Here is a 25,664-nt window from a genome sequence, read left to right on the forward strand (position 1 = left end):
AGGGGCGTGTATAAGCTTATCTTTAAGAATAGTGAAGGCTTCCTCTTGTGCGTCACTCCAAACAAATGGCACATTTTTCTTTGGGAGCTCGTTGAGCGGCGCTGCGATGGTACTAAAATCTTTCACGAACCGCCGGTAGAACCCAGCAAGTCCGAGAAAACTTCGTACCTGTGTGACCGAGTTAGGGGTCGGCCAACTCTGGATCGCTTCAACCTTGGCTTTATCAACTTCAATTCCCTGTGTTGTCACAACATAGCCAAGAAAAGCGACTCGAGCCGTGCAAAAAGTGCACTTCTTGATATTACCAAATAAACGTGCATCACGCAGAGCAGAAAAAACAGCATGCAAATGGTCTAAGTGTTCCTCTAGTGACTTGCTATAAATTAAAATATCATCGAAATATACTACCACAAATCGTCCAATAAAAGCTCGCAAAACTTCATTCATTAGTCTCATGAAAGTACTAGGTGCATTAGTCAATCCAAAAGGCATAACTAACCACTCATATAAACCAAATTTAGTTTTGAAAGCAGTTTTCCATTCATCACCTAGTTTCATACGAATTTGATGGTAGCCACTACGCAAGTCCACTTTAGAAAACACAACTGAGCCACTGAGTTCATCAAGCATGTCATCTAATCTAGGAATAGGATGACGATATCGAATTGTAATATTATTGATGGCTCTACAATCAACACACATACGCGAAGTACCGTCTTTTTTAGGAACAAGTAAAATTGGTACGGCACATGGACTAAGGGATTCACGAATGTAACCTTTTTCAAGTAGTTCGTGAACTTGTCGCTGAATCTCCTTAGTCTCCTCTGGATTAGTCCGGTACGGCGCACGGTTGGGTAATGAGGCGCCAGGGATCAAGTCAATTTGATGTTCAATTCCTCTCATAGGTGCCAGCCCCGGTGGTACTTCCTTTGGAAAAACATCATGATACTCCTGCAAAAGGTCAGCGACAACAGGAGGCAAAGAAGAAGGCATATCCTCAAATGAAAACAAAACTTCTTTGCAAATAAGAGCATAACATTCATCAGTATGAGCATCTAACTCAAAAATTTCAGCACGTGTAGCTAAGAAAGATACACCTTTCAATTTAATTTCTTTAGATGTGCTAGGATCAGATTTGTGCAGCTTATTAAATTGTTCTAACTCATCAACAACTTTCTGATTTTCAGATTGAGTACGCTCAATATTTGTGTTTCTACTAGCCCTAGCAAGATCATCTTTTAAAATTTGCTCAGGAGACATAGGGTGTAGAATGATTTTCTTTCCTTTATGTGTGAGAGTGTACTGATTAGTTCTACCATCATGTAAACATTGTTTATCATATTGCCATGGCCTTCCTAGTAACATAGAACAAGCTTGCATAGGCACAATATCACAATCAATAGTGTCATGGTATGAACCTAAAGAAAAAGGAACTCTCACCATGCGTGTTACCTTTACCTTTCCACCATCATTAAACCATTGAATGTAGTATGGTTGTGGATGTTGTCGCGAAGGTAGGGAGAGCTTCTCCACCATGTCAATGCTTGCTAAATTGTTACAACTCCCTCCATCAATGATTATGCGAACGGAACGCTCCTTGACGACTCCTTTGATGTGGAAGAGGTTGTGACGTTGATCCTTCTTTGCTTTGACAATCTGAGCACTAAGTACACGATGTGATATAAGGCTCATGTACTTATTGGCGTCATCAGCGGTCACATGTTCTTCCTCTTGCTCCGGTCTTGTGTCATCGTCTTCATGTGTAGCAAGCAAGGCATATGTGTCTTTATCAAAATCACTAGCAGAGTCGTACTCGCCATCTTCACGAATGATCAATACACGCTTATTAGGACACTCCTTCATGACATGGCCAAATCCCTTACAAGTGTGGCATTGGATATCCTTTGTTCTTTTGGAGGAAGCGGACGATGACGATGAACTTTTTGTTGGAATTTGTGTAGTACTTTTCAGTGGTGCCGAAGTGTGTGATGCTGAAGTTGATGAAGAAGGCCCCAGTCGAGAGGTTGCAGGTGCTGTTGTAGAGGTGCGAGTGGACGGGGCAGCAGGAGTGCGCGATGCCCATGTGGAAGTACGACCTGCAGAAAAATTAGGACGCAGTCTGGAACGACCCTGCACTTCATGTTCAGCATGTATAGCAAGATGGAATAAACGGGTCATTGAATGATAATCTTTATAAGCAAGTATGTCATAAATTTCTCTATTCAATCCACCCAAGAACCTAGCCATAGAGGCTTCCTCAGTCTCAACTAAACCACAACGTAACATGCCCATTTGCAATTCTTGATAATAGTCTTCCACATATTTAGATCCTTGGTTCAAGCGTTGTAGTTTATTTAGAAAGTCACGTTCATAATATCCAGGAACAAAACGGTGACGCATTACTAATTTCAAAGCTTCCCAAGTGGCAGGAATATTATTAGGATGTTACGACAATGTGCTCTCCACCAAACAGAAGCAAAATCACTAAACTCACTGGTTGCAGCCCTAACTCTTTTATCATCAGGAAAATCATGGCAAGCAAATTTTTGATCAACTAGTAATTCCCAGTCAAGATAAACATCTGGATCATATTTCCCATCAAAAGGAGGCATGACAAATTTAATTCTACCCAAAGAATCGTCATGGCCACGTACCTGAGGACGCTGGTGTCGTCCCATACCTTATAGATTATTGCATAGTCGACGATGATCACGATCATTGTTATCATTAACTGCATCAGGATCCTCAGAATCACCATCATAGTTGTCATCTTGGATGTCGTCGGCTATCGAGTTGGCGTTGCAAGGACGGGGCTGGTCGACGGCATCGGTGTATGAAAGAGGGTGCCCCGGGTCTCCTGGGAGTACCCGACGAGCTCGTTGCAGACCTGTGTTGGTGGCTGGAAGATGCGGAGCGGAAGTGGAGGCGGCACCTAGAGGGGCATCCTGGGCATCAAGACGTTTCATAATAGATGCAAGTGTTTGGGTGAACGTATCATTGCTATCCTCGATCGACTTGAGACGCTTATCAAGTGCGCCCTTGAACGATGTGAACCGCTCAGTGTATGCATGCACATCCTCCTCAAGGCGTGCCATCGTGGCTTTCATGTTGTCTTCGTCACCTGCCATGGTTAGGACGGAACAAGAACAAAATCACAAGTATATTGCTCCTACAGTAACTATAGTGAGGCGGTGGAAAATGTCTCTCAACTCTCGAGCAATTACCAAGCTCTTACCAGTTCTTACCGTGCTGCAGTGGTTGTCGGCCGTTGGCGATGTCAAAAGTGATCAAAAGATTGATATAGCGATTACCAAGGGACCGAACAAGATACGATATAGGAAGTGGAGCTTGGTGAAGGTTTCCTCAACTCACAATATGTGGCACAATTAAGCAAAAAGTAATGCAAGCTGAATAATTGCTCAAACTCCTAACTAGTGTTGGCGGTCGACTAGTAAGAGAGAAAACAATCTAAGCCTAGATACTGAGTCACGTGAGTGGGAACCGATGAAAAATTTGAGACAACTCTAATTAGCTAGATATAAGTGAAGTACAAGTAAGTGTACAGCAACAAAGAAAAGACAAATGTCCAAACAGTGTCACTGGGATGATAAAGAATAAGTCCTGGACAGAAGGAAAATAATGCCCAAAAGATGCTAGCCGGCCTGATGTTTTGCAACTTTTTCTTTTTCTTATTTTTCTCTTTTTTCCACTTTTTTTCTTTTTTTTTCAAGCCAGTTACTAGCGAGTATACCCAAGATGGCACGTACACAAATTGGCCAAAAGAAGAAACAAAAGTGCCTTGGCCGAGTGCTATAGCAAGGAAAGAAGACTATAAAAGCTAGCTAGATGTGATTTGGAGTTGAGATTAGCCAGTACTAGTCAGCCGGCGGAGATTTTTCGGGTGGCGCGTGGTGACAGACAAAACATGTGAGATGTCTGGTGCCTCGCGTAACGCAAAACCTGGTAGATGGCAAGCACGCACAGCGTCAGACAGAGATAACTGTGCGTCTGGTCGTTCGCGTAACGCTGAGTGCGGTAATGTGGAGAGCGATCGTAATCAACACCTGCCTATTTTTTTTTTTGGAATTTTCTTCAGATTGGAAAGTAGCGTTGCGGCACGGATTATGTGGGTGGACAAAAACAGATTGATCTAGTAGATGATTTGCTCTCCGACTAATCTAAACCAGCACTAATTCTAGGATGAATGCAACCAACAATTCAACTACACAAATACTAGATACAAAAATTGCTAAAGGCGAAAAAGGTAGGTGTAAAGGATGAACTAATCTATTTTTTTTGTCTTTTTTTTGTGGGTTTATAGGACAGAAAATAACTAATCTAATAAAGTTGTAAATCTCTCACCGATCAACCTGAAAACTGATACCACTTGATGTGACGGCGGCCCGATCTTTCGATGAGAGTGGGGATAATTATCGATTTGGTGGATTTTGACCTTGACGATCCGGCTATACCGTACCCGATGATACGCCTCGACAATCGCTAAACCAATCTCCAATGGTTATTGACCTTGCCGTAGGCACGATCAACCTGAACAACGAGGTTCAAGTTCCTGCAAGCAACCGAAGAACCGGCAAGAACAAAGGTGAATTGCAACTGAAATTGCGGATAATAAACTGAGCACACGAACTAGATGAAAAGTTGGGGTTCCACTGTGGATCTGACAAGGCGGTAGTCCTACACGTCTCGTAGATGCGAATTGTAGCGATGGCTAGACAATACAATAAAACCCGAGTCTAAACCCTAACTTAACCTAGCTATTTATTAAAGCAGATGCCGCCTGGGGCTGATCGGACACCGGTCCGTACGGCGACCGAGTGCTGCACGTAGGAAGTAGTCAAATCGTGTTGGCCCACCATGGCCCAAAACGTGGTGTCTCTTGGTCCATGCAACAAAAATCAATTGGCTTGGGTCTTGTGGCGTCTGCTTCCTGTACCATGGCATGCACGATGGATGGGATGGATGGTGCGGTGTGTGCATGCATGCAAGGACGGTTGAGAGCATGCACGCAAAGAGTGTTGTTCCATTTGGTTTAAAGGCTCCTCTTCAATTGATTGTTTGATCCCTTGGTTTCTGAGTATAATTAAATCAGAACATGAGTGTAATATCATATTCTCGTTAGCTAAATCATATGTACAAAGGAGCGATAGTACCTGGCCATTTATTTGTCTCGCTCGCGCTCTAGTAATAGGACCAGGTGGAATAACTGATGTAGGAGTCGCGGTGGGTGTAACAATAGAAGAGATGTCCTCATCAATTTCTTAACACTAATAGATGGAAAAACACTTCTTAAGAAGGAAACATGTAGGGAGGTAGGAATTGTAAATTGGATAGACACACGCACTTGTGCGTGTTCAACCAAGAGTTATTGAAACGCGAACCAACCTATGGTTGGATGTTTAGAAGCACAGTGGTATCACCAGCCCACTAGGGTTTAAGTCTTTTTTTTTTGAAACGGAGGCAAAAGCTTTGCCTCATCCATTAAATAAGAGAGAATAGAGTTTGTTACAAGCCACCGAAATACACCACATGCAGATTACTCGCGTGCAATAAAAGACCCTAATTTCTTAGCTCCGGCGATGACCCAAAGGTTTGCCTCGGTAGAGATGGACGAAAGCAAGATTGGCGGTGGGGCACTCTTATGCTTAAAAACCCTTGCGTTCCGCTCGTTCCAAATTGTCCAAGAGACTAGCATGGTGATGGAGGCCTTGGCTTGACGATCTGGTATTCCTTCGACGCAAGTGCTTGCCCACCAGTCTTCAACCGTTTCAAACAAAGGCCAAGCGGAAGTTTCGAGCCCGAGCATGGGGAATTTCCCAATGACCAGAGACCAAAGGCGCCGGGTGTAGCGGCACTTGAAGAAGAGATGGGGCCCGCACTCTTGCACTCTCTTGCAGAGAGGGCAAACATCACAATTTGGCCATCCTCGCTTTGCCAATCTATCCGCCGTCCAGATTCTATCTTGAAGAGCTAGCCAAGCAAAAAAAATTACTTTTGGAGGTGCCCAAACCTTCCAAACCATCCTGTCCATGGGCGACAGGACCATCCCTAGGAATTGTGCTCTGTATGCGGAAGTCGCCGAGTACTGCCCATTGCTCGTATGCTTCCAAATGATTTCATCCTCGGTGAGCTCGTCAAGGTGGACCTCATTAAGAAGCATCCAAAGAGTGAAGAACTGTGTGATGTGCTCGGCGGTTACGTTGGTGGGGGTTTTGATCTTGAGGATCCATGCGTTGTGCTTGAGGGCCTCCCTGACCTTCCAACATTTTCTGTTGGAGGCTTCGAAGATGAGAGGGGCAATGTCTTTTGGCGAACGCCCAAGGAGCCAAGGAGAGTCCCAAAAGGGTGTCCTCGCGCCGTTACAAACGGTGATGGTGGTTGAGGCATAGAAAAAATTGAGGTCCTCCGCATCACATGGGTTTCCCATCCCCACCCACATCTTGTTGGGCTCTTTCCATTCATACCACGGCCATCGTAACCGGAGAGCCCTCGTAAACTTGGAGGTGTTCAGGACCCCAAGGCCTCCGTACGAAAGAGGCCGGCAAACTTTCTCCCAGTTCACTTTGCATTTGGCCCCCGATGTCTTTTCCGAGCCGGACCATAGGAAGGCTCTTTCAAGCTTGTTGACGTTGTGGAGGATGGTTGGCGGTATGACCAACGGGGTGGCGGGGTAGACCACTAGACTTGACACCGGTGCTCGCATTTTTCTGGATTTGTTTCAGGCCTTTCTACGACGTGCATTCAGTGGGAGGAGACGTTCCCGTCGACTATAAAGACGTATGCGATGACTTCGTCAATCCCAAGATGATGTGCTGGCTCAGTCTCTTAGAGGTGCTCATCGGGGTAGGGTATGCATGTGTGTTCATATATAAGGATGAGTGTATGTGCACAGTATAAGCATATGCGTTCTGTGTTCAGAAAAAGAGTTACTGAAATAATGACAAGAAGTAAGAGTGAGTCAGCAAAATGCGTTCAGAAAAAGAGTTACTGAAATAATGACAAGAAGCAAGAGTGAGTCAGCAAAATGCTTCTTATCTGAAGGCTACTTTGAGATAATAAAATACTTTATTTTCTAAAAACTTGTTCCACTGAGAATAAACAGTGATGGTAATAAGGTTGTAAGGGTTATATAAAAAAGTAATGATAAGGGTAAAAAACAAAGAAGGCACATTTCTGGCCGGCAGCCTAGCTGTTGTTGAAGTCAATCGATACAAAATGAATTAAAATGTTAGTATTTTCTTATTAGGTCTTGCTTGCATTAATTTAGCAGTTAACAACACATAGCTTCTTTGAACACGCATCTAAATACTTGTTATTTCTTATAAAGAAGGAGAGCGTTAGGATGATACATACCACGTGTCATCGCTTTAGAAGAAAAGCAACAATAACACCATAAATGCCCCCAAACGTATAGAAAATTATTCAGGAATCATTAGGACCCATGTCAGGAACACTCACAATTGTTGGCAATTTATTCAACATGTTTTGTTCTTTGAAAATAGAAGTTTTCATTCATCAAATTGAATATTTTTCTGTACGTCAAATTGAATACTTGCAAGGATAAAATTATCAAATCGCAACGTTTTATTCAATCGTTAGAAATTCATATTAGATTGACCAAATCTCCTAAAGACTCGTTCTAGGAAGCCTTTGTATAGCACCGTGACACGCAACAAACGTCCTTTCAATCACACTAGTTCGCCTATAAATACTGGTGCATAGAGAGAGCCTATGCATTGCTCATTGCTCACCATCTCAAATCACTTATTCCTCTTCCATCTTCAACAAAACTTACAACAGAACTAAGGATGTCTTGCAGCTGTGGATCAAGCTGCGGCTGCGGCTCAAACTGCAATTGTGGGTATGCATGCATACTTCTCTCTCTTGCAAACTAGAGTGGGTTGCTACTGAGTAATTTCTTGTGCTGATTATTTTGATTCGCCGGTTGCAGCAAGATGTACCCTGACTTAGAGGAGAAGAGCGGTGCCATCGTGCAGGCCACCGCCGTCGTCCTCGGCATCGGGCCCGCGAAGGTGCAGTTCGAGGAGGCCGCCGAGTCCGGTGAGGCCGCCCACGGCTGCAGCTGCGGCGCCAGCTGCAAGTGCAACCCTTGCAACTGCTAAGATGCAAGCGGTCGATGCGTCTGTGGTGATTGTGCCGTGTGTCATCGGGTATGTGAATAATGAAACCGGCGCTGGCCGTCTTGTTAGTGTTGTGGTGTGAATTGTGAAACTATTGCTACCGCTTTGTGTTTGTGTGCGCGAGCCTATGTGCGTGTGTCTTTGTAATGGTCCATCTGAACTGGGGTGAATATACAAAACAGGTTCGCGCAAAGTGTGAGTTAACCACGTCTTACCGATGATTTTCACTTCCATTGAGATTTCGGTGAATTCCACTAAATTTCAATAATTTTAGTAGACACCGAAATACTTACCTTTCGATCAAAATATTTCAGACAAAGGAATTCAAATATTTTCGAATTTTTTCACATAATTTTTGAATTTTGGTATGTGCTGAAAATTTTCTGAAACTGAAATTTAAAACCATATACCGACTCTTATTTGTAAGATAGTAAAGATAGAGATAAACATATTCTTTCCTAATGCAGGTGTCACTATATTTCTCTACAATGAACATAAAGGAAAACGCTAAAAAAACTGGAAACTTCCATCTGCAGAGGGATTGAAATAAAGAGGGAGTAGCTTATTAGCTAGACAAGCAGCTCATAGTTCATTTACTTATAGCGTATTTGGTTACATGGATTGACCATAACCAGCCCTGCTAGATGCAAACTCCCGATGTTTGGTTGCCTAATCATCCCTCAGGCGGTGCTTAAGCTTCCCTCGGTCAAGCCCGCTAGGAACGTCTCGCCTGGATGGGTTCTTACATTATAGGAGTAATTGTTATACTAATGAAATTACTAGCAGCAATATGTTTTCTTAGAAGTGTTGGATATGTATGCTTGTGATCAGTTTTGGCCTTCTTCCATGACGAGCATGCTTATTTAGCAGTGTCACGATGAAAAACAGCTTGTCCACTTTGGAGGCTATGCCGCATTGGAGTATGATTTGAGAATGTTGGCTAACTATGATTCACCTTTAGCCATGCATCTTGAGCATTAGTTCATTATTCAGTAAAAGGAATGTTGATGACTATCCCAACAGGTAGAGATAGGAATCATGTACTAAGAATTCCAATCCTCTAAAATATCGACGAAAATCATTTGCATCATTAAGACCCTCTTGGCAGCACAGTCAAGTCCTAACGAACCAAATCAGATACCAAGTATACAAGTACCGGCCAATTTTTTATTTATTTTGAAGTCGCCACTAATACAATTTCTAAACATGGTTGTGTGATGTATTTCTCATGGACGGTTCTGCGAGAAAACAAACATATGACTAAACATGGAGCTAGGTATCTCTAATGCATGCTCCTAGTCAATACAATTTCTTGATAGTAATAGATGTAATAAACACTTCTTCCATCTATTAGTGTTTTCTTTCTAAAAAGAACACTAATAGATGGAAAACACTTCTTAGTTAAGAGGGAAACATGTAGAGAGGTAGGAAATGTAAATAGGATAGACACTGGAGTTCAATCTGTTCAACCTAGAGTTACTAAAAGAATGACAAGAAGAAAGAATAAGGCAGGATAGCGAGTAAAATGCTTCTTTATCTGAAAGCTACTTTCAGACAAATAAGTTGCTATTTTCCCATTTGCGCAAATTGATACGCAACAAAATGTTTCTTTTTCTACAAACTAGTTCCACTGAGAATAAGCAGTGATGGTAACAAGGCCGTAAGGGTTATAAAAAAGTGATGGTAACGGTAAAAAACAAAGAAGGCACATTTCTGGCCGGCAGCCTAGCTGTTGTTGAAGTCAATCAATATAAAATGAATTAAAATGTTAGTATTTTCTTATTAAGTATCGCTTGCATTAATTTAGCAGCTAACGTACATAGCTTCTTTGGACACGCATCTAAATACTCGTTATTTCTTATAAAGAAGGAGAGCGTTAGGATGACCCATACCACGCATCGCCGCTTTAGAAGAAAGCAACTATAACACCATAAACGCACCCAAATGTACAGAAAATTATTCGGGAATCGTCAGGACCCACGTCAAGAACACTCACAATTATTGGTGATTTATTCAGCATGTTTTGTTCTTTGAAAATAGAAGTTCATTCAGTAATTTGAATACTTGCAAGGATAAAATTATCAAATTGCGAAGTTTTATTCAATCGTTAGAAATTTATATTAGATGGACCAAAGTTCCTAAAGACTCATTCTAGGAAGCCGTTGTATAGCACCTTGACATGCAACAAACGTCCTTTCAATCACACTAGTTGGCCTATAAATACTGGTGCACGGGGAGAGCCTATGCATTGCTCATTGCTCACCATCTCAAATCACATATTCCTCTTCCATCTTCGACAAAACTTACAGCAAAACTAAGGATGTCTTGCAGCTGTGGATCAAGCTGCGGCTGTGGTTCAAACTGCAACTGCGGGTATGCATACTTCTCTCTTCCAAACTAGAGTGGGTTGCTAACTCAGTATTTCTTGCGCTGATTTTTTTGATTTGAATGTTGCAGCAAGATGTACCCTGATTTGGAGGGGAAGAGCACCACCACTATGCAGGCCACCGTCGTCGTCCTCGGCGTCGGGCCCGTGAAGGTGCAGTTCGAGGAGGCCGCCGAGTCCGGTGAGACCGGCCACGGCTGCAGCTGCGGTGCCAGCTGCAAGTGCAACCCTTGCAACTGCTAAGATGCAAGCAGTCGATTTGTATGTGGTGATTGTGTCGTGTATCATCGGGTGTGTGAATAATGAAACCGGCGCCGACCGCCTGGTTAATGTTGTGGTGTGGTTTGCTCTTGGCGCCCCTGTGCTCATGTAACTTGTGAAACTATTGCTACTGCTTTGTGTTTGTGTGCGCGAGCCTATATGTGTGGGTCTTTGTAGTTTGTAATAGTCCATCTGAACTGAAGTGAATATACAAAACAGGTTCGTGCAAAGTGTGCATTGTTAGCTAGAAACGGTGCTTAAAGCATCCCTCGGTCAAACCCGCTAGGAACATATTTCAATGTTGTACCCCCTCCTCTACTCCCATTGTATGTGATGAACTGGTGATATATTTCTGTAAAAATACAGTGCAAAGGAATATATTTCTACAAACCAAACAACATACTTCCTCCGTCCGGAAATACTTCTCATCAAAATGAATAAAAGAGGATGTATCTAGATGTATATTAGTTCTAGATAAATCTTTTTTTATCCATTTTGATGACAAGTATTTTCGGACGGAGGGAGTACTTAGCAATGTTACTAAGAATTCCAATCCTCAAAAGTTTCCATAAAAAATCTTTGAATCATTAAGACTCTCGCAGCACATATTCAAGTCCTAACAAACCAACGATCCAAAAGGACATAATCAGATACCAAGTAGACAAGTACTGGTCAATGCAATTTCTGAACATGGAGCGGTGTATTTCTCATGGATGGTTCTGTTGGAAAACGAACATATGACTAAACATGGAGCTAGGTATCTCTAATGCATGGTCCTGGTCAATACAATATCTTAACACTAGTAGATGGAAAAACAATTCTTAGTTAAGAAGGAAACATGTAGAGAGGTAGGAGTTGTAGATAGAATAGACACATGCAGTTAGGTCTGGGTTTTTTTTTTTTTTTGCGGGTTGCAGTTCGGTCTGTTCAATTGAGAGAGTTGCTGAAATAATGACAAGAAGCAAGAGTAATAATGACAAGAAGCAAGAGTAAGGCGGGATACTGCGTAAAATGCCTCTGCATCTGAAAGCTACTTTGAGACCCAATAAGTTATTATTTCCCCATTTGTGTAATACGCAATAAAATGCTTCCTTTTCTGAAAACTACTACCTTTGTTTCTAAATGTAAGTTCAAAATTGAACTGTCAAAACATCATACATTTAGGAAGATAGAGTGTAGTTTCATTGAGAATAAGCAGTGATGGTAATAAGGCCTTAAGCGAAAGAAAGCCATGGCAAGGGTAAAAAAGCAAAGAAGGCACATTTCTGGCCGGCAGGCTAGCTGTTGTTGAAGTCAACCGACATAAAATAAATTAAATGTTGTTTTCGTATTAGGTCTTGCTTGCATTAGTTTCTTTGAGCACATGTCTTTCTTTTTGCGAGTTGAACACGCATCTAATTACTCGTTATTTCTTATAACGAAGGGGAGCGTTAAGATAATGCGTACCACGCATCGTTGTTTTAGAAGAAAGCACCAATGACATCGTAAACGCCCCAAACATACATTAGTTTATACAGAAATCATAAGGACCCACGTCAAGAACACTCACCATTATTGGTGATTTATTAAGCATATTTTTCTTCTTTGAAAACGGAAGTTCATTTCGGAACTTCAATACTTGCAAGGATAAAATTTCGAAATCGCAAAACTTTATTTAATCATCGGAAATTTACATTGGAGTTCCTTGTGCAAATATGCTTGGATATCTCTGTTCTGTCTTGCAAATTACTAATAGTTGTTTCAGGAGAGTTCCCCATGCTGATTTTTTTTTGTTGCAGCAAGATGCACCCTGACTTCCAGAGTAGAGCAGCGCCACCGTGGCCGTCTCAAGGAGGCCGCCAAGTGCGGTGTGGCTGGCCATGCCTGCAGCCGCTGTGCCAGCTGCAAGTGCAACTGCTAAGATGCAAGCGATCGGTGCGCTTGTGGTAATATTGAGACCGACCGGCGCAAGCGATCAACTGGTGCTAAGCATGCATGATTGTGGTGTGGTTTGCACGCACATGTGTTCTTGTAATGGTTCATCTTAAGTGAAAATAGAGAGTAGGGTCGGTACGACAACAAGAGCAACTCAGCACTAAAATTGGCGCACCCCTGGTGAACTTCAACATGAACTGGAAACTTGATGAGCCATGTGCATTTGGTTGAAATGTGAATCTTAAATCTTACAGTGCTAAATAGGTGTGATCTACTACTATTAGTCAAATGATAATCAACCACTTGCTTGCCGTGGATTTGATCATCTGGGCCACTGTTGTTATCATGTTTTGAACCTCATCGGTCAGCATAACGGGAGCTCACAGGAATATGCCAGTGTACCACAATACATGTTAGATTCCAATCAAGTATAGATCACTGATGAACAAACCACACCAAATAGACTGTTCAATGAAGAACAATGCATGCAAAGACACATTTTATAGATAAAGAAATTCTCATAAAGCTGCAAATATCATTTCCAATCCAGCAGCATGACAAAACTTAGGTAACGACATAGATATTCTTTGGTCATACAGAACACTGGATTAAGTTCAAAACAGTAGATCCTAGCGATACATGAGACATATCGACCACCAGAAACTCGTCCATCTTACTTCTCAACCTCTCCCTCACCAGCCTTGACGTTGTGCTTCCTTGAGTACCTCAGGTTCCTCAGGAACTTCGGGTCCATCTAAAAGGAAACAATAAAGAGGCATATATCAGTAGGCGTAGACAAACAGAAATCACAAATATTTCACAGGCTAAACTCCCAAGCCTTGCATTAGATCCCTACCACACAGGGTTAGGAATAGAAAGTCCAATAGAAATAAGATGCGGGTAACAGACATACACGAGACATCAAGAACTGCTCTATCACAAGCTGAGTATTTTCAGACACCAATGTCATCACTTAACATACCAATTCAAAAACCAAATCCTAGAGTACACTCTCAATTGCAGCATGATAGGGCACTGCAGTTATAGTTCACATCATACCTACGGAATAATAACTAATCTACAGGAGAAAACTAGAACAAAGGGCCTAGATTCTTGCACATAATACAGTTTCATCCAGAAATAAATGACCCATTTTGACATAGCGCCAACTATTGACCACAACAATTATCTAATGTAACAACAGATTTGAACAACCTATCTGTCCCGTGCACTAGAATCGAACAATGCTACCTCATATTTCAGGGTCGTACTCCAATTTGTCCACGACAGGTTCACGTTTCTAGCATGATTACAGATAATTGCAGGAAAGAAACTAACTAACCCAGATTGAAGGATGCACTGCAAACACTTATCCACGACATGAACAGCAAATCTGAACCAGAAAGTAGGGGAAAACAGAACAGAGACAAGCTCGGGATCTAGGGGCTGCTTGCTAAGCAGGATGAACGTACCCCCTTGGTGGAGGCCTGGCGCTGGCGCTTGGGCTTCTTGATGCCGTTCCTGTGCGCCTTGTACGACTGGTTGTGCGCCGTGTGGTTCTTCGACTTGGCCATCTCCGATCCCTTCTGCTGCGGCTCCTGCCAACCACAAGAGGAACGAGAAACGGCTATCAATTCAGATGATGCGCTCGGATGAGACGTGAAGCGACGAGACGGAGAAGAAGGGAGGGGATGAGAGTTTCTCACCGGTGCGCTGGGGTTCGGCGGCGGCGGAAGAAGGGCTAGGGTTTCGGGAGATGGCGTGACCTCGATGCCTGGTTTTATATAGACGAAGGGCTGGTTTGCCCTAGCCCGCTTATGGATGGGCTGGAACCCCGCCCATTCCAGACCCACGGGCCGCTTACGGATTGAAGATTCCATTAAAGGCCCATCCTACCAGTCAATGTGGCCCAACTTCTTTGCATGGGCTATCCAGCCGTAACACTGCTAAATGTGGGCTAACTTCTCAGGATGGCCTGTGCAACCGTTGGTAAAAGAAAGAAGTGTCGTTTTTCCCCCTGAAATCCTTTCTAATGGACCAATTTCCCCCTCAACTCTAATACCGGATCAATCACCCCCTCAAATATCTAAAACCAGATCAGTCACCCCCTAAAGTGGTTTCATACTTGATTTTGAGTGGTTTTGACCCATACCGTGCATTTTTCTTGGGTTGACCGTGCACTTCGCGTCGCAACAGTTGGATGGAGATGACCGTTTCAGTGCACGCGCCCAGCTCGTCGTCTTCTTGGTCTCCATCGGGCTGCAGCTGAAGTACTCCCGCTCGATGCATACGACGACTCCCGATGCTTCCCGTGAAGCCGTTCGCGTGCTGCTGCTCAGGTCTGACCGCTCGCGCGGGAAACGCTTTGTGCGCCTCGCACCGCCCGGACCGGCGTCCCGCCTGGCTGCTGCAGGAGATGAGCCGCATCAGCACCGCCGACGCGCGCATCTGGCCGCCCGCGATCACGCCCTGTTGCGCCAAGCCCGCATCCTCTTCATCCCGCCAAGTGGCGACGGTGTTCGAGGCGGCGGCCACACGAGCGTCATTCTCGATGAGCGTCTCCAGCGTGTCGGGCCTGCTGGATGACGACGGCGGCGAGATCTCGTCGGCTCCGAGCTCGTCGTAGTGTGTTGCGGCGGAGATGGCTCGAGGTCCCGGTGCCGGCCTTGTTTCTCGCCGGTCTGCATGGCCGTGTCCGGCCCGGTGCCGATGCGCGCGGCTGCCACCACGTACTGGCCGAGGTCGAAGGAGCTCCATTTGTTGCGCCGGTCGTGGGCCCTGCTAATGGCCGCTGTAGGCATCTTCTTCTCGTTCCCGGCCTGGCAGCTGGAGGTGAAGGAGGACGAGGATGCGTCGGCGGAGATGTCGCGCAAAATCAAGTACAGGGAGGAGGTGGAGCAGCTTGGGGCCCATGAGCACGTACTCGACGCCGTTGGCGGGGTGCACGGGGTCGTCGGTGGTGAGGTCGTGCCAGACGTAGTCGGTCTTGTAACTCCGCTTGGAGGACCAGGAGTAGGCGTCCGCCATGCCGGCGCCTTGGAGCACGGTCAGCCTAGTCAGTCAGCGAGAAGAGCACGGTATGGGTCTAAACCACTCAAAATCAAGTCCAAAACCACCTTGGGAGGAATTTGATCCGGTTTTAAAGATTTGACGGGCTGATTGATCCGATATTAAAGTTAAGGAGGAAATTGATCCATCAGAAAAGATTTCAGGGGGAAAACGATACTTCTTTCTTGGTAAAATGGGGCTTTGTTTTGGCAGGGACGCTCATAGAGTGAGTAAATTAGGCATCTATCCCTAAAAAAATCTCAAAAAAATCCCTCAAAAAAATTAGGCACCTATCTCTCTGTTTTTCTCAAAAAGAGAATATATTAATATAAATATGATATTTATTATACCCGCTTCCACGATAACAGACATCAAAAGCAATTCAAAACATCAAGGATAATACAACTAAATTATTGAAAAATGGAAGAAAAATATGAGCAATGACGATCGACGTCGAACACCACAATCACCCGTAACAACAGTAGGATCATGAGAATGATTCTCCAAGCAAAACCTTCCTGAAGGAAACAACACGACATTATCGTCGTTGTTACATTTGACCAATATTTTCTATTTCTACTTATAAAGCTTGGAGTTGATCGGATATTGCTTTTGGCTCTAGGGAGTATATGCCCCCGCGCACTAAAAATGTATCTTGATAAGGTCAAAAAAATTGAAAAAATATATATGTGTTCATTATCACACCCAACTGCTACCTACAATTTTTCAGGGCGAAAGCTTAAGCATGTTGACCTATGAAAAAAAAGATATGTTAAATGACAAATGTTACCTTCAGATGATACACTTAATTTTGTTTTTTTATCGTGAAGCACTGCTATCCCATTTCGCATGAAAATTGACAAGCACGCTTACTACACTAACGTGAATCATCTGGCTTCTTCAATAGCCAACAACCTTGTGTACTGCGCATTTGGTTCTTTCGGATACTCTGCTCCAAACACCCGCACGACGACGAAGGAAAACTTGATAGTAGTCTTCAGGCATGTGCTCTCCCCCATCCTGACCATCTCACCAACGGCGTCTGCGGCAGTATCAAGTGCAAGCATCCTCAGAGCCGTCGTGCACGTCTGCGTAGAAGAGAAAGAAAATCAGCCGTAGCAATCCCTTTTGAGCTTGAAGTAGTCATCGTATGCCTTCATTCCCTCCATAATGCGCAAGAACAATGCTCTCCGCATGCGAAAACGGCGACGAAACCATGAATCATCTGAAAAAGTTGGGTTCAGAGCAAACTAATCCTTTTGCAATAGTCGTGCTCCAAACACCCTATCCCTATTGATCACTATTCTACCTTTGATTGAGCCCTTGAAGTTAAGAATATGCTCCCCTTGCGGGTCCATTACCTCTTGCATGCTCATGTCCACTTCTTCGTCTGAATTCGAGTAATCGAATAACTCATCTTGAATAATTTTATCAAGCTCCGTCGGTCCATACTCCTCGTCCGACGAAGCATCGAAATTCATCACTTTCCATAGAAAATCACAAAAAAAATCCGGTCAGGCAATGTGTCGAACACATAGCGCACAAGGCGGAGCCAGAGAGTTGCGGGACGTACCGTGACGTCTGGGGGCTGGCAACGACGTCCACGACGACGAGGACGGGAGAGAGGACTGCTCTGTCAGAGGTGGCGGCGCAAAGGCCAGGAACGGCTGCAGAGTGCGCGGCGCGGCGAAGCAGCGAGACAAACGTCGAGGAGGAAGAAGAAGAGAAGAGAGAACAAATGGATCCGATAGGTTGATGGATTTGGTGTATTTTCAGGTGGGGTCGGGCTGTCGGGTTTAATGTGGTGGACGCGTCTGGGCATCCTCATATCCGTCCCATATTTAGGCTGGATATGAGGGGTGCCGGATCAGCCTTGGCATTTGAGACGCCCGTCCGAATCAAAGTTTTGTGACTGGTCGGTCCGTCCGGACGTTTGAGACGGGTTTGAAACGGCCGGCTGTAGCTGCTCTCACGAGGCATGCAGATCCATGGCCCGGTCATCCACACTTCGTCGAGCGTCACCGGCACTGTTGCCCAGAGTACCTCGCGATCGAGTTTTTTCTCCACGAACAGAACAGGTACGCACATGTGGAGGTGGAGCTCAACATGTAGGTAGGCAACCAGCCAAGGCCCCAGGTTCAAATCAATTTCGCACCTAAAAGTGCACTGCCATGCGTGTTCCAGAAGACCACACCACACCACTCTCACCCTAACCTTTGGATCGTCTTGGTCATAAGTTTAGGTAAGCTCGACTTGGCGTGCTTAGGAGAAAAAACTACTAATAGTAAGCGTACTGGTTAGGGTTAACTGCCGTTCGTACGGACCGGTAGCTAGCACGGCTTGGATTCGGGATCACCGGCGGCCGGAGAAGAAGGTACGACCCAGGGCTCATTAGCCATGCATAGGTCTCAGATACTAAGAAAAATGTGATGGATCTGCAAATGGTTAACTGTTAGGTGATCGGCATGTGCGCTCATCGCACGCAAGCAGGCAATTTCGAGAAACTAAAGCAGGTCGGCTACTTGACATGTACCAACCTCCCTCCCTCCCTCGATCACGCACGGTTTGCAAGCCGGTCAAGAGTGAGCTCAACGACACGCGGTCGAGCTACGTAGCATAGCCACTTCTGGACTTCTGGCGTTCTGCATGCAATGCACGCGCAAAAGAGGAGCAGGCTGTACTCGACTGCGACTGCGACTTTTAAATTGGCGCGCAGTATAGAACGGATGAATCAGTTTTTGTTGTGCGTCGTCAAAAGATCTCGAGGCCAAGTAATCGACTATTTTGGTCCCCTGAACTTTACCAAGTCCGGTGAAATTTAACCGAGATTCAGTTCGAAACAGGCTATCGCCCCGCTTTACATATATAAGAGCATCTCCAACAAGCACGCCAAACTAGCGCCGGGCCGCAAAATCCTCTCTTTTAGCGCGCGCGCAACCGGAAGAGCTGCTCCAGCGGGCGCGCGGCATACGTAGTCCAGCGCGCGGGCCGAAACGCAATCGCGCGCCGCTTATTTGCTGCGCCCGCTCCCACGCGCTGGACTCTCGCGCACTCGCTCGCACCTCCCACCCTCCTTCAGCCGCGCCGCCGCCGCCCACCGCGCCACCCGGCGACCGTTCCGGCGCTTCCCCGGCCTATCCCCGCCCCGCGCGCGCTTTCTCCGGCCCCCCTCTAGGCCCGCCGCCCCGAGCGCGTGCTGGCACGCCGACGAACAGCGCCCGCGCGCTCGCTGCCGCTCGGCGCCCGCTAGGTATTCGACAAAACGCCTAGAAGATATGTATCGCTCAAAAGTCATGAATTTCGTGCATGTTGATTGTAGTTTTTTATTTATAGCATAGTATTCAATATTGTAGATGAGTTCGTCGTATGATTCTTCCGAAGCAGAATTTGATATGGAAGAGGAGGAGGATCTTGCAATGATCCTAGCTATGCATATTAATAAAAAACCGAAACACGGTGGTTCGGTTATGGGTCGGCAAAATTTTTGGAGGGATAGGATCGATGCCCACAACAGATTGATCAGGCATTATTTTGCGGAGAATCCCACATACCCTGAGTCGTATTTTCGTCGCCGGTTTAGGATGAGCACCGAGTTGTTCAGGCGCAATGCAGAGAAACTAGCGAGCCATGACCGCTTTTTTCAGTAAAGGAGGAATGCCACCGGAGAGCTCGGGCATAGCACCTTTCAGAAGGTGACAGCCGCTTTTGCGTATGTTGGCATACGGTATACCGGCTGATCTAGTTGATGATCACTTGGCTATGGGTGAGAGCCAAGCTATCATGTGTGTCAAGCGCTTCGCAGTCGGAATTGTGCAAGTGTTTGGCGAGGAGTATGAGATCTCCCACCGCTGAAGACGTCGCACGGCTTTTGGCGATGAACAAAGCTCGCGGCTTTCCTGGCATGCTTGGCTCAATAGATTGCATGCATTGGAGTTGGAAGAATTGTCCAAAGGCATGGCATGGGCAATTTCACGGCCAAAAAAAAGGGTTCCACTATAATCCTTGGACCGGTGGCCGATCAAGAGACTTGGATTTGGCATGCATTCTTTGGAATGCCTGGATCTTTGAATGACATCAATGTTGTCAACCGGTCACCACTGATGAGTAAGATTGCAAATGGGGAGTTGCCATCGGTGCAGTTTGTAGCAAATGGCCGTACATACAACTATGGCTATTATCTAGCGGATGGCATCTATCCAAAATGGCAAACCTTTGTCAAGCCGTTGAAAAAGCCAGAAGGTAAGAAAAATCTTGATTTCCACAATGCTCAGACGGCGGCTAGAAAAGATGTGGAGAGAGCTTTTGAGATTTTGCAAGCCCAATTTGCTATTTTGAGAGGACCGGCTAGATTTTGGGATCAGAAGATGCTTTGATACATAATGCACGCTTGTGTGATCATGCACAACATGATCATCGAGAAGGAGCGTGGCCAAGATGTAGACTACTTTCAGTACGAGCTCTTGGGACATCCGGTGCGAGTGCGACGGAGGGCTGAAAGGGTGGCCCTTTTTGTTGCCTCCTATCATGCCATTCGACGTCCCGCAGCGCATAATGATCTTCAGAAGGATCTCATTGAGGAGTGGTGGACATGGAATGGACGACAAAGAGCATAATGATTTGTGCGTTTGTTATTGTATTGTTGAACTATTTGTTGTGTTTAATTGCACTATTTGTTGTATTGAACGATAAACTGTTTGTTTGAGTTGTAATAAACGAAATTGAACTATTTATTTTTGTTTGTTTTTGATTTTTTTGCTTTTGTTTTTGAATGCATATATTGTTTGTGTGCGTCGCGCACGCTGCATTTTTGCGCGTTGTTGGAGCGGCGCCCGCGCGCTGCATTTTAGCGCGGCTGCTGGAGCCAGCGCTGCGCGCCGCGTCAAACCAGACAATGCGCGCGCGGCATATGTGTTTTTTACGCGCGGCGCAACCGGCGCCTATTGGAGATGCTCTAAAGCAACAACTCCAAGTTATACAGCGGAACGATACAATGTGATGAGATAGCCCTCTGACACAGCAGACCCTGAAATGATAGGCCAACATAACCATATGACTACGTGGCCGAACACCTAAGTACAGGACGACCAGATTACAACGCGTGCAATAGACGCTCTATTTTTTAGGTCTGCCTGAATCTCTCGGATTATGAAATGCTGTAGAGCTCCTGCTACCCCTCTTTTTCCGAAAATTTGTGGTTCACTTGAATGTCTCAGATTGTTTCCATGCGACTGGCACAGTGGGGTTTCCGCATAATCATTTGAAAACTGACCATTGCCATTGCTGCCTACTTGGCGCATCAAGCATTTTGACAATTGCCATTCTCCTCTCCGCGCCTACCTGACGCGTACGTGAACAATGCATAAAGATTACTCCCGCCCCGTCCATTTTTCAGACCAATGCAGGTGCCATGTGTGCGTATCGTATCTGCACTGCCCACACCACGAACAGAACTGGTGAAAACTTGTGAATCTTGGTAAGAAGTAAAAACACGCTTACCATTCCTCATCCATCGGAAGCCCTGAACTGAGGCATCAAGGTACAGAACTAGGTCTGGCATAGTCAACAGAACTAGGTCGGAACTACACCCCGATGCCAGTTTAGGTGTGATCTTATTTTTCTGAGAGAAGTTTAGGTGTGATTTTTTTTTGAGAGAAGTTTAGGTGTGATTTATGCAGACGTCCTCAGGCAACACAAGTCCATGGAACAAGTGAAGAGTAGCTGGTTCTTGTATACCAAACACCGGCACCTGACTGGCACAGACCATCATTTTTATATGGCACTGGGCCATGCAGTCGCAGCTCACAGGCCCATATATAGCATCGATCATGGATCCCTGGAATAGAGCAAGTAACATCCCAGGCCACAGTTGTTTAAGCATCTCATAAGCTTAAACCAATAATCTGCACAGATAGGAAGTGCAGGCTAGAAGCAACAGGCTGCGAGAGCTAAGAAGATCTCTTGTTGCCATGGCTTCCTTCAAGCTGGTACACTTGTGCTTCACAGCCGTGCTGCTCTGTGTTGCCTTCTCCTGTTGCAGAGGTAAGTAAAGTTGAGCTCTACTCTGGCTGCTTCACTTTGTCTGTTCATGACCCGTACCATGGTTTACTGTCAGAACCACGTTACTAATCTGGTTCTCCTCTGGTTTCAACAATGCAGGGCAGGGAGGAGGTGGCGGCGGTGCCGGAGCAGGAGCAGGAGCAGGAGGCGGAGGGGGGTCGGGCATCGGCGCAGTAGTACCAGGGACGCAGGACTCGGTCCAGATCGTGGCGCAAGCCGCTCTCTGCTTTGACAACAGACCAGTAATAATAGCCTCTCGTCTGCACTTACTCGTAGTCAGGGGCATCAGCGGCCGGCTAATGGGTAACAAATGTTGCGTGCATGGCAGGTGCTCACCGGGTGCCTGCAGGCGATGGGCATCAACGCCAGCAGCGGCACCGGCGCGAGCATGCCGCCGCCTGCTCCGGGCGGCGCGGCGACGGCGATCATGTGCAGCCCGCCGTGCTTCGGGCACGTGACCATGATGATGAGCTGCGTCAACGCCATCTTCGGCAACTTCGTCAGCTACAACCCCGGCCTCATGCAGGGCGTCCAGGCCGTCTTCCAGATGTCCTGCGGCAACGTCAACGGCCCAGGAGGAGCCGGCGGTGCTCCCGGAGGTGGAATGGGAGGCGGGCCGGCTGGTAACGCTGGCGGTGGTGCTGCCGGCGGTGGAATGGGAGGCGGGCCGGCTGGTAACGCTGGCGGTGCCAGTGGGGGAGTTGGAGGCGGGGCTGCCGGTGGCATTCCTAACAGCATGGGCGGTGCCGCCGGCGGAGGCGGTGGCGCGTCCGGTGCCAGCGGTGGAGGTGCCAGTGGCACTACGAACACCATCGGCGGGGCCGCGGGCGGAGGTGCCGGCGGAACTAGCGGCGGGGCTGGAGGCGGCAACGACACTACCAACGGCGGCGCTGCCACCGGTGCCATCGGCAGCGGCAACATCACAAGCGTTTCACCCAATGCAGGTAAGACCAACACCTAATCCCCGGAGCAAAATTTCAACATTTCCTTCGAGATCGAGAGACTATTGGAACGCTGCAACACGCGACGAAATATTCAGTGTAGTAACATTTTTGCGTGAACGGACGTGCGCTTGCAGGCTCGCACGTGGCGGTGAGCAACCAAAGCCAGCCGACCAGCGGCGCGGACGGGCCCACTCTCAGCCTCAAGGGCGGCTGCTCCTCCGCCGTGCTGGCGATCTGGGCCGGCGCATGGCTGGTGCTCTTCTAGGTCTGACAGCAACGGCGACGGGCACGCTGCAGCGGCTGTGATCTCGTTTCTTCTCCGGATGACATACTAGAGTGTTGATTTTATCACCGTCAGTGAGCAAGGCTGGATGATCTTATATGTAACCGCAACGCCTGATTCCCTCGTCTTGATGAATGATGTCTTTGCACGTGTTGTTTTCAGCCTCCTTATGTTGATGGCTTTTGTTCAAAAAAAAAAAGATGTTATTGGCCTGGTTGTGCTTGATCACTCCTATAGCTCGGATCAGTTTTGTCCAGATGATCCAACTGGGTGGCACCTCCATCGTAATATTTTCTTCATGATACTCGTAAGAGCAACTCTAGCAGACTCTGCATCCTCCCGGCCCGCAAAACGTGTTTGCAGTTCACGCAAAAACGCCTTTGTGGGCCGGCGCGGACGGGCCACAGTTGCAGAGCCTGCATAATGGAAAGACATTACCAAATCTTTGCTAGAATAGCAAAACCAAAGAAAACAAGAACCACAAGTATGCATTTTAGAAGATTTCCAATTTCCATAACTGCTCTCACAAGTTGGACTAATATTTTCTTCATGCATTCATTGTTGATCTGCGGATTCTTGATTTTGCATTCTTCTTTCTTCATCTTTGATTCGAAAGAAGTAGACGTTGCTTCCCCTCTAGTTGCACATGCAACCGCATCATTGCCTTCGATTGTACTAAGAAGTGCACTAACATCTATTAAGTTTCTTTCTATCAACAAATCAATGTATTGGCCTTCCCAAAACCAAAATAAGCATCCATCGTCCTACACAAAAGAATAAGCAAGCTCGAAGTGAGCTATCGCAATTGAACTAAACAATGAGCTATGAAATGAGCTACCGCAAGTGCACGTACCCCGTCGTTTTCGCATTTGAAGAACACCCATCCGAGGTGCTTCGGCATGCCCGAAGTGAGCCGCAACACTTTCCGCGTGCAGTCGTCGCACTCTATGAGCGGCATCGGCAAGCCACAAAAATGTTGCGCGAGCGTCGAGCCCGGTGGACGGTCAGACGAATCCTTGCCCGCAAACCTTCGACGGCAGCGAGCGGACGAACCGGTACCTGCATGCGGCGATGCACCCTTGCCTGGGCTGCAGGAGAGGCTTCCCGACCACTCCATCGCTTGGGGCAGCAATCGGCGGCCGGAAAAAGCCAAATCCGACGATCTGCGATGAAGTGCCGCATATCTGCAAATCCGGCGGCCGGCCGCGCAAGGGGGAAGGGAGGGGAGGCCTCGTGCGCGTGGCGGCCTTCCGGCGTGCTCCTGCCGGCTGCTTTCGCCGAAATCTTGGGCGGCGGCCGGTAGTGGCGCGAGGGGGGAGAGGAGAGGTGGTTGGTGGGGAAAGCGTGAGGTGAAATGCCCCCCACCAACCGCTTCCACTTATATGCAGGGCAACGCAGCTGCGAGGGAGAGACCCGCGTTTTCCCGAGTTGGGGTCGGGATTTTGCCGCGCCCCCCAAAAAATTTTACGGGCCGGGGCGGGATGCGGGGTCTGATCGGGCAGATTTTTTTGCCCCGATCTGCATTTTAACGGTTATTTTACGAGTCGAGGCAGGATGCGGGATCTGCTAAAGTTGCTCTACGATGCTTGTGCTATGCTACGGGATCACAAATGATCAGTGGGCATTGCCATCCTACTTTAGGTGATAATCAGGAGATCGACGAACGGCAACAAAAGTAGACATTGATTGAAGCCACAGGTGCACAATCACAGATATCGTTTTTTTATGAAAGGCATATGCCCAGATTTATATAGATATAAAGCCCAAACGGCACCAACCAGAGTTCAAACCAACAACACAAGGTCAAATCCCGGCCACTCGGCGAAACTGACATCATAACAGAGTTTAAACCACACTGACGCAGTAGCAACAAACGAAGAGGCCCGCATGCCCCTGACTACGAGCAAGCAGAACCAAAACAACTTCCAAGTCTAGGAGACCGAAGCGTGATCCGTGCGGGTGCGGCAAATGGAAATCGCCAACGCCCTAACACGAGTGATCCACAACTACGTGGCCTCCATGTCATGCTCCTTAATCAAAGATACGGCCACTCAGCCTCAGGTTTTTTTTATTAATTGAGCCATGAGGAACTTACCAATGGTGCATGTACTGATCTCTCCGTTATTTTCGTTTTCTTTTTGGTTTCGGTGCCAGGTCTATGAGACTGGTGGATGAGACCAAGAGCACGCCCAGGGCCAGGGTGGAGAACAACACATTCTGCCTATCCATGCACTTCCAATGCATAGATGAAAAGGCAATCAAAGAGTTCAGTGGCGGAGCCAGGAAAAATAGATTGAGGACGGCCAGAGTGTAGTGAATCCATGTTAGGGAGGGCCAGCTAGTTAGAATGCACCACATGCATATTAGGCTTAACACAATAGTGTTAGGGGGGAGATGGCTCCCGTCCCCCTATCTTCGCCACTGAGGGAGCTCACCAATCAAATTAAGCAGCAACGATCTAAGTCGAACAAGAAGGTTCTAAGTTAATGAAAGAGATTCTCATCGATCTCAACTGCTATGATCCCCTGTCCTCTGCAGAGATGGAGTCCATTGGCCGAGCAAGTCAAGGAGGTGCTCCGGGACTACCTTGATCTCGAGCTCAACGAAGGCAG

At 46.6% G+C, this 25,664-nt stretch overlaps 4 protein-coding genes and 1 pseudogene across 4 annotated transcripts; 3 read left to right on the forward strand and 2 right to left on the reverse strand.

The window, feature by feature from the left end:
- The first annotated feature begins 7,770 nt into the window (after positions 1 to 7,770).
- Positions 7,771 to 8,366, forward strand: LOC123137902 (metallothionein-like protein 1). The gene is made up of 2 exons (XM_044557826.1): positions 7,771 to 7,879; positions 7,970 to 8,366. The coding sequence occupies exons 1-2, from the start codon at positions 7,827 to 7,829 to the stop codon at positions 8,139 to 8,141; spliced, it is 225 nt and encodes a 74-aa protein (XP_044413761.1). The 5' UTR covers positions 7,771 to 7,826; the 3' UTR covers positions 8,142 to 8,366.
- Positions 8,367 to 10,431: 2,065 nt separating this feature from the next.
- Positions 10,432 to 11,033, forward strand: LOC123137969 (metallothionein-like protein 1). The gene is made up of 2 exons (XM_044557885.1): positions 10,432 to 10,532; positions 10,617 to 11,033. Exons 1-2 carry the CDS (start codon positions 10,480 to 10,482, stop codon positions 10,786 to 10,788), a joined length of 225 nt encoding a protein of 74 aa, XP_044413820.1. The 5' UTR covers positions 10,432 to 10,479; the 3' UTR covers positions 10,789 to 11,033.
- Positions 11,034 to 13,192: 2,159 nt separating this feature from the next.
- Positions 13,193 to 14,551, reverse strand: LOC123052873 (60S ribosomal protein L29-1). The gene is made up of 3 exons (XM_044476232.1): positions 14,427 to 14,551; positions 14,193 to 14,318; positions 13,193 to 13,474 (listed from the first exon to the last, which is right to left on the reverse strand). The coding sequence occupies exons 2-3, from the start codon at positions 14,292 to 14,294 to the stop codon at positions 13,394 to 13,396; spliced, it is 183 nt and encodes a 60-aa protein (XP_044332167.1). The 5' UTR covers positions 14,295 to 14,318; positions 14,427 to 14,551; the 3' UTR covers positions 13,193 to 13,393.
- A 277-nt stretch (positions 14,552 to 14,828) lies between these two features.
- Positions 14,829 to 17,249, reverse strand: LOC123186804 (protein SOSEKI 5-like; annotated as a pseudogene).
- Positions 17,250 to 21,562: 4,313 nt separating this feature from the next.
- Positions 21,563 to 23,351, forward strand: LOC123138040 (glycine-rich cell wall structural protein 1). The gene is made up of 4 exons (XM_044557955.1): positions 21,563 to 21,807; positions 21,925 to 22,067; positions 22,154 to 22,769; positions 22,904 to 23,351. Exons 1-4 carry the CDS (start codon positions 21,735 to 21,737, stop codon positions 23,032 to 23,034), a joined length of 963 nt encoding a protein of 320 aa, XP_044413890.1. The 5' UTR covers positions 21,563 to 21,734; the 3' UTR covers positions 23,035 to 23,351.
- The last annotated feature ends 2,313 nt before the right edge of the window (positions 23,352 to 25,664 follow it).

This window comes from Triticum aestivum, chromosome 1A, assembly GCF_018294505.1.
Source record: "Triticum aestivum cultivar Chinese Spring chromosome 1A, IWGSC CS RefSeq v2.1, whole genome shotgun sequence".
NCBI classification, from domain to species: domain Eukaryota; kingdom Viridiplantae; phylum Streptophyta; class Magnoliopsida; order Poales; family Poaceae; genus Triticum; species Triticum aestivum.

Excerpts from the sequence above, each read along its gene's own strand:
- LOC123137902 (XM_044557826.1), top strand. The coding sequence starts at position 7,827 with ATGTCTTGCAGCTGTGGATCAAGCTGCGGCTGCGGCTCAAACTGCAAT. Across the intron at positions 7,880-7,969 it reads GGCTCAAACTGCAATTGTGG|CAAGATGTACCCTGACTTAG; the intron begins GTATGCATGCAT and ends CGCCGGTTGCAG.
- LOC123052873 (XM_044476232.1), bottom strand. The coding sequence starts at position 14,294 with ATGGCCAAGTCGAAGAACCACACGGCGCACAACCAGTCGTACAAGGCG. Across the intron at positions 13,475-14,192 it reads GCCAGGCCTCCACCAAGGGG|ATGGACCCGAAGTTCCTGAG; the intron begins GTACGTTCATCC and ends GTTTCCTTTTAG.
- LOC123138040 (XM_044557955.1), top strand. The coding sequence starts at position 21,735 with ATGGCTTCCTTCAAGCTGGTACACTTGTGCTTCACAGCCGTGCTGCTC. Across the intron at positions 21,808-21,924 it reads TGCCTTCTCCTGTTGCAGAG|GGCAGGGAGGAGGTGGCGGC; the intron begins GTAAGTAAAGTT and ends TCAACAATGCAG. Across the intron at positions 22,068-22,153 it reads TCTGCTTTGACAACAGACCA|GTGCTCACCGGGTGCCTGCA; the intron begins GTAATAATAGCC and ends CGTGCATGGCAG.
- LOC123137969 (XM_044557885.1), top strand. The coding sequence starts at position 10,480 with ATGTCTTGCAGCTGTGGATCAAGCTGCGGCTGTGGTTCAAACTGCAAC. Across the intron at positions 10,533-10,616 it reads GGTTCAAACTGCAACTGCGG|CAAGATGTACCCTGATTTGG; the intron begins GTATGCATACTT and ends TGAATGTTGCAG.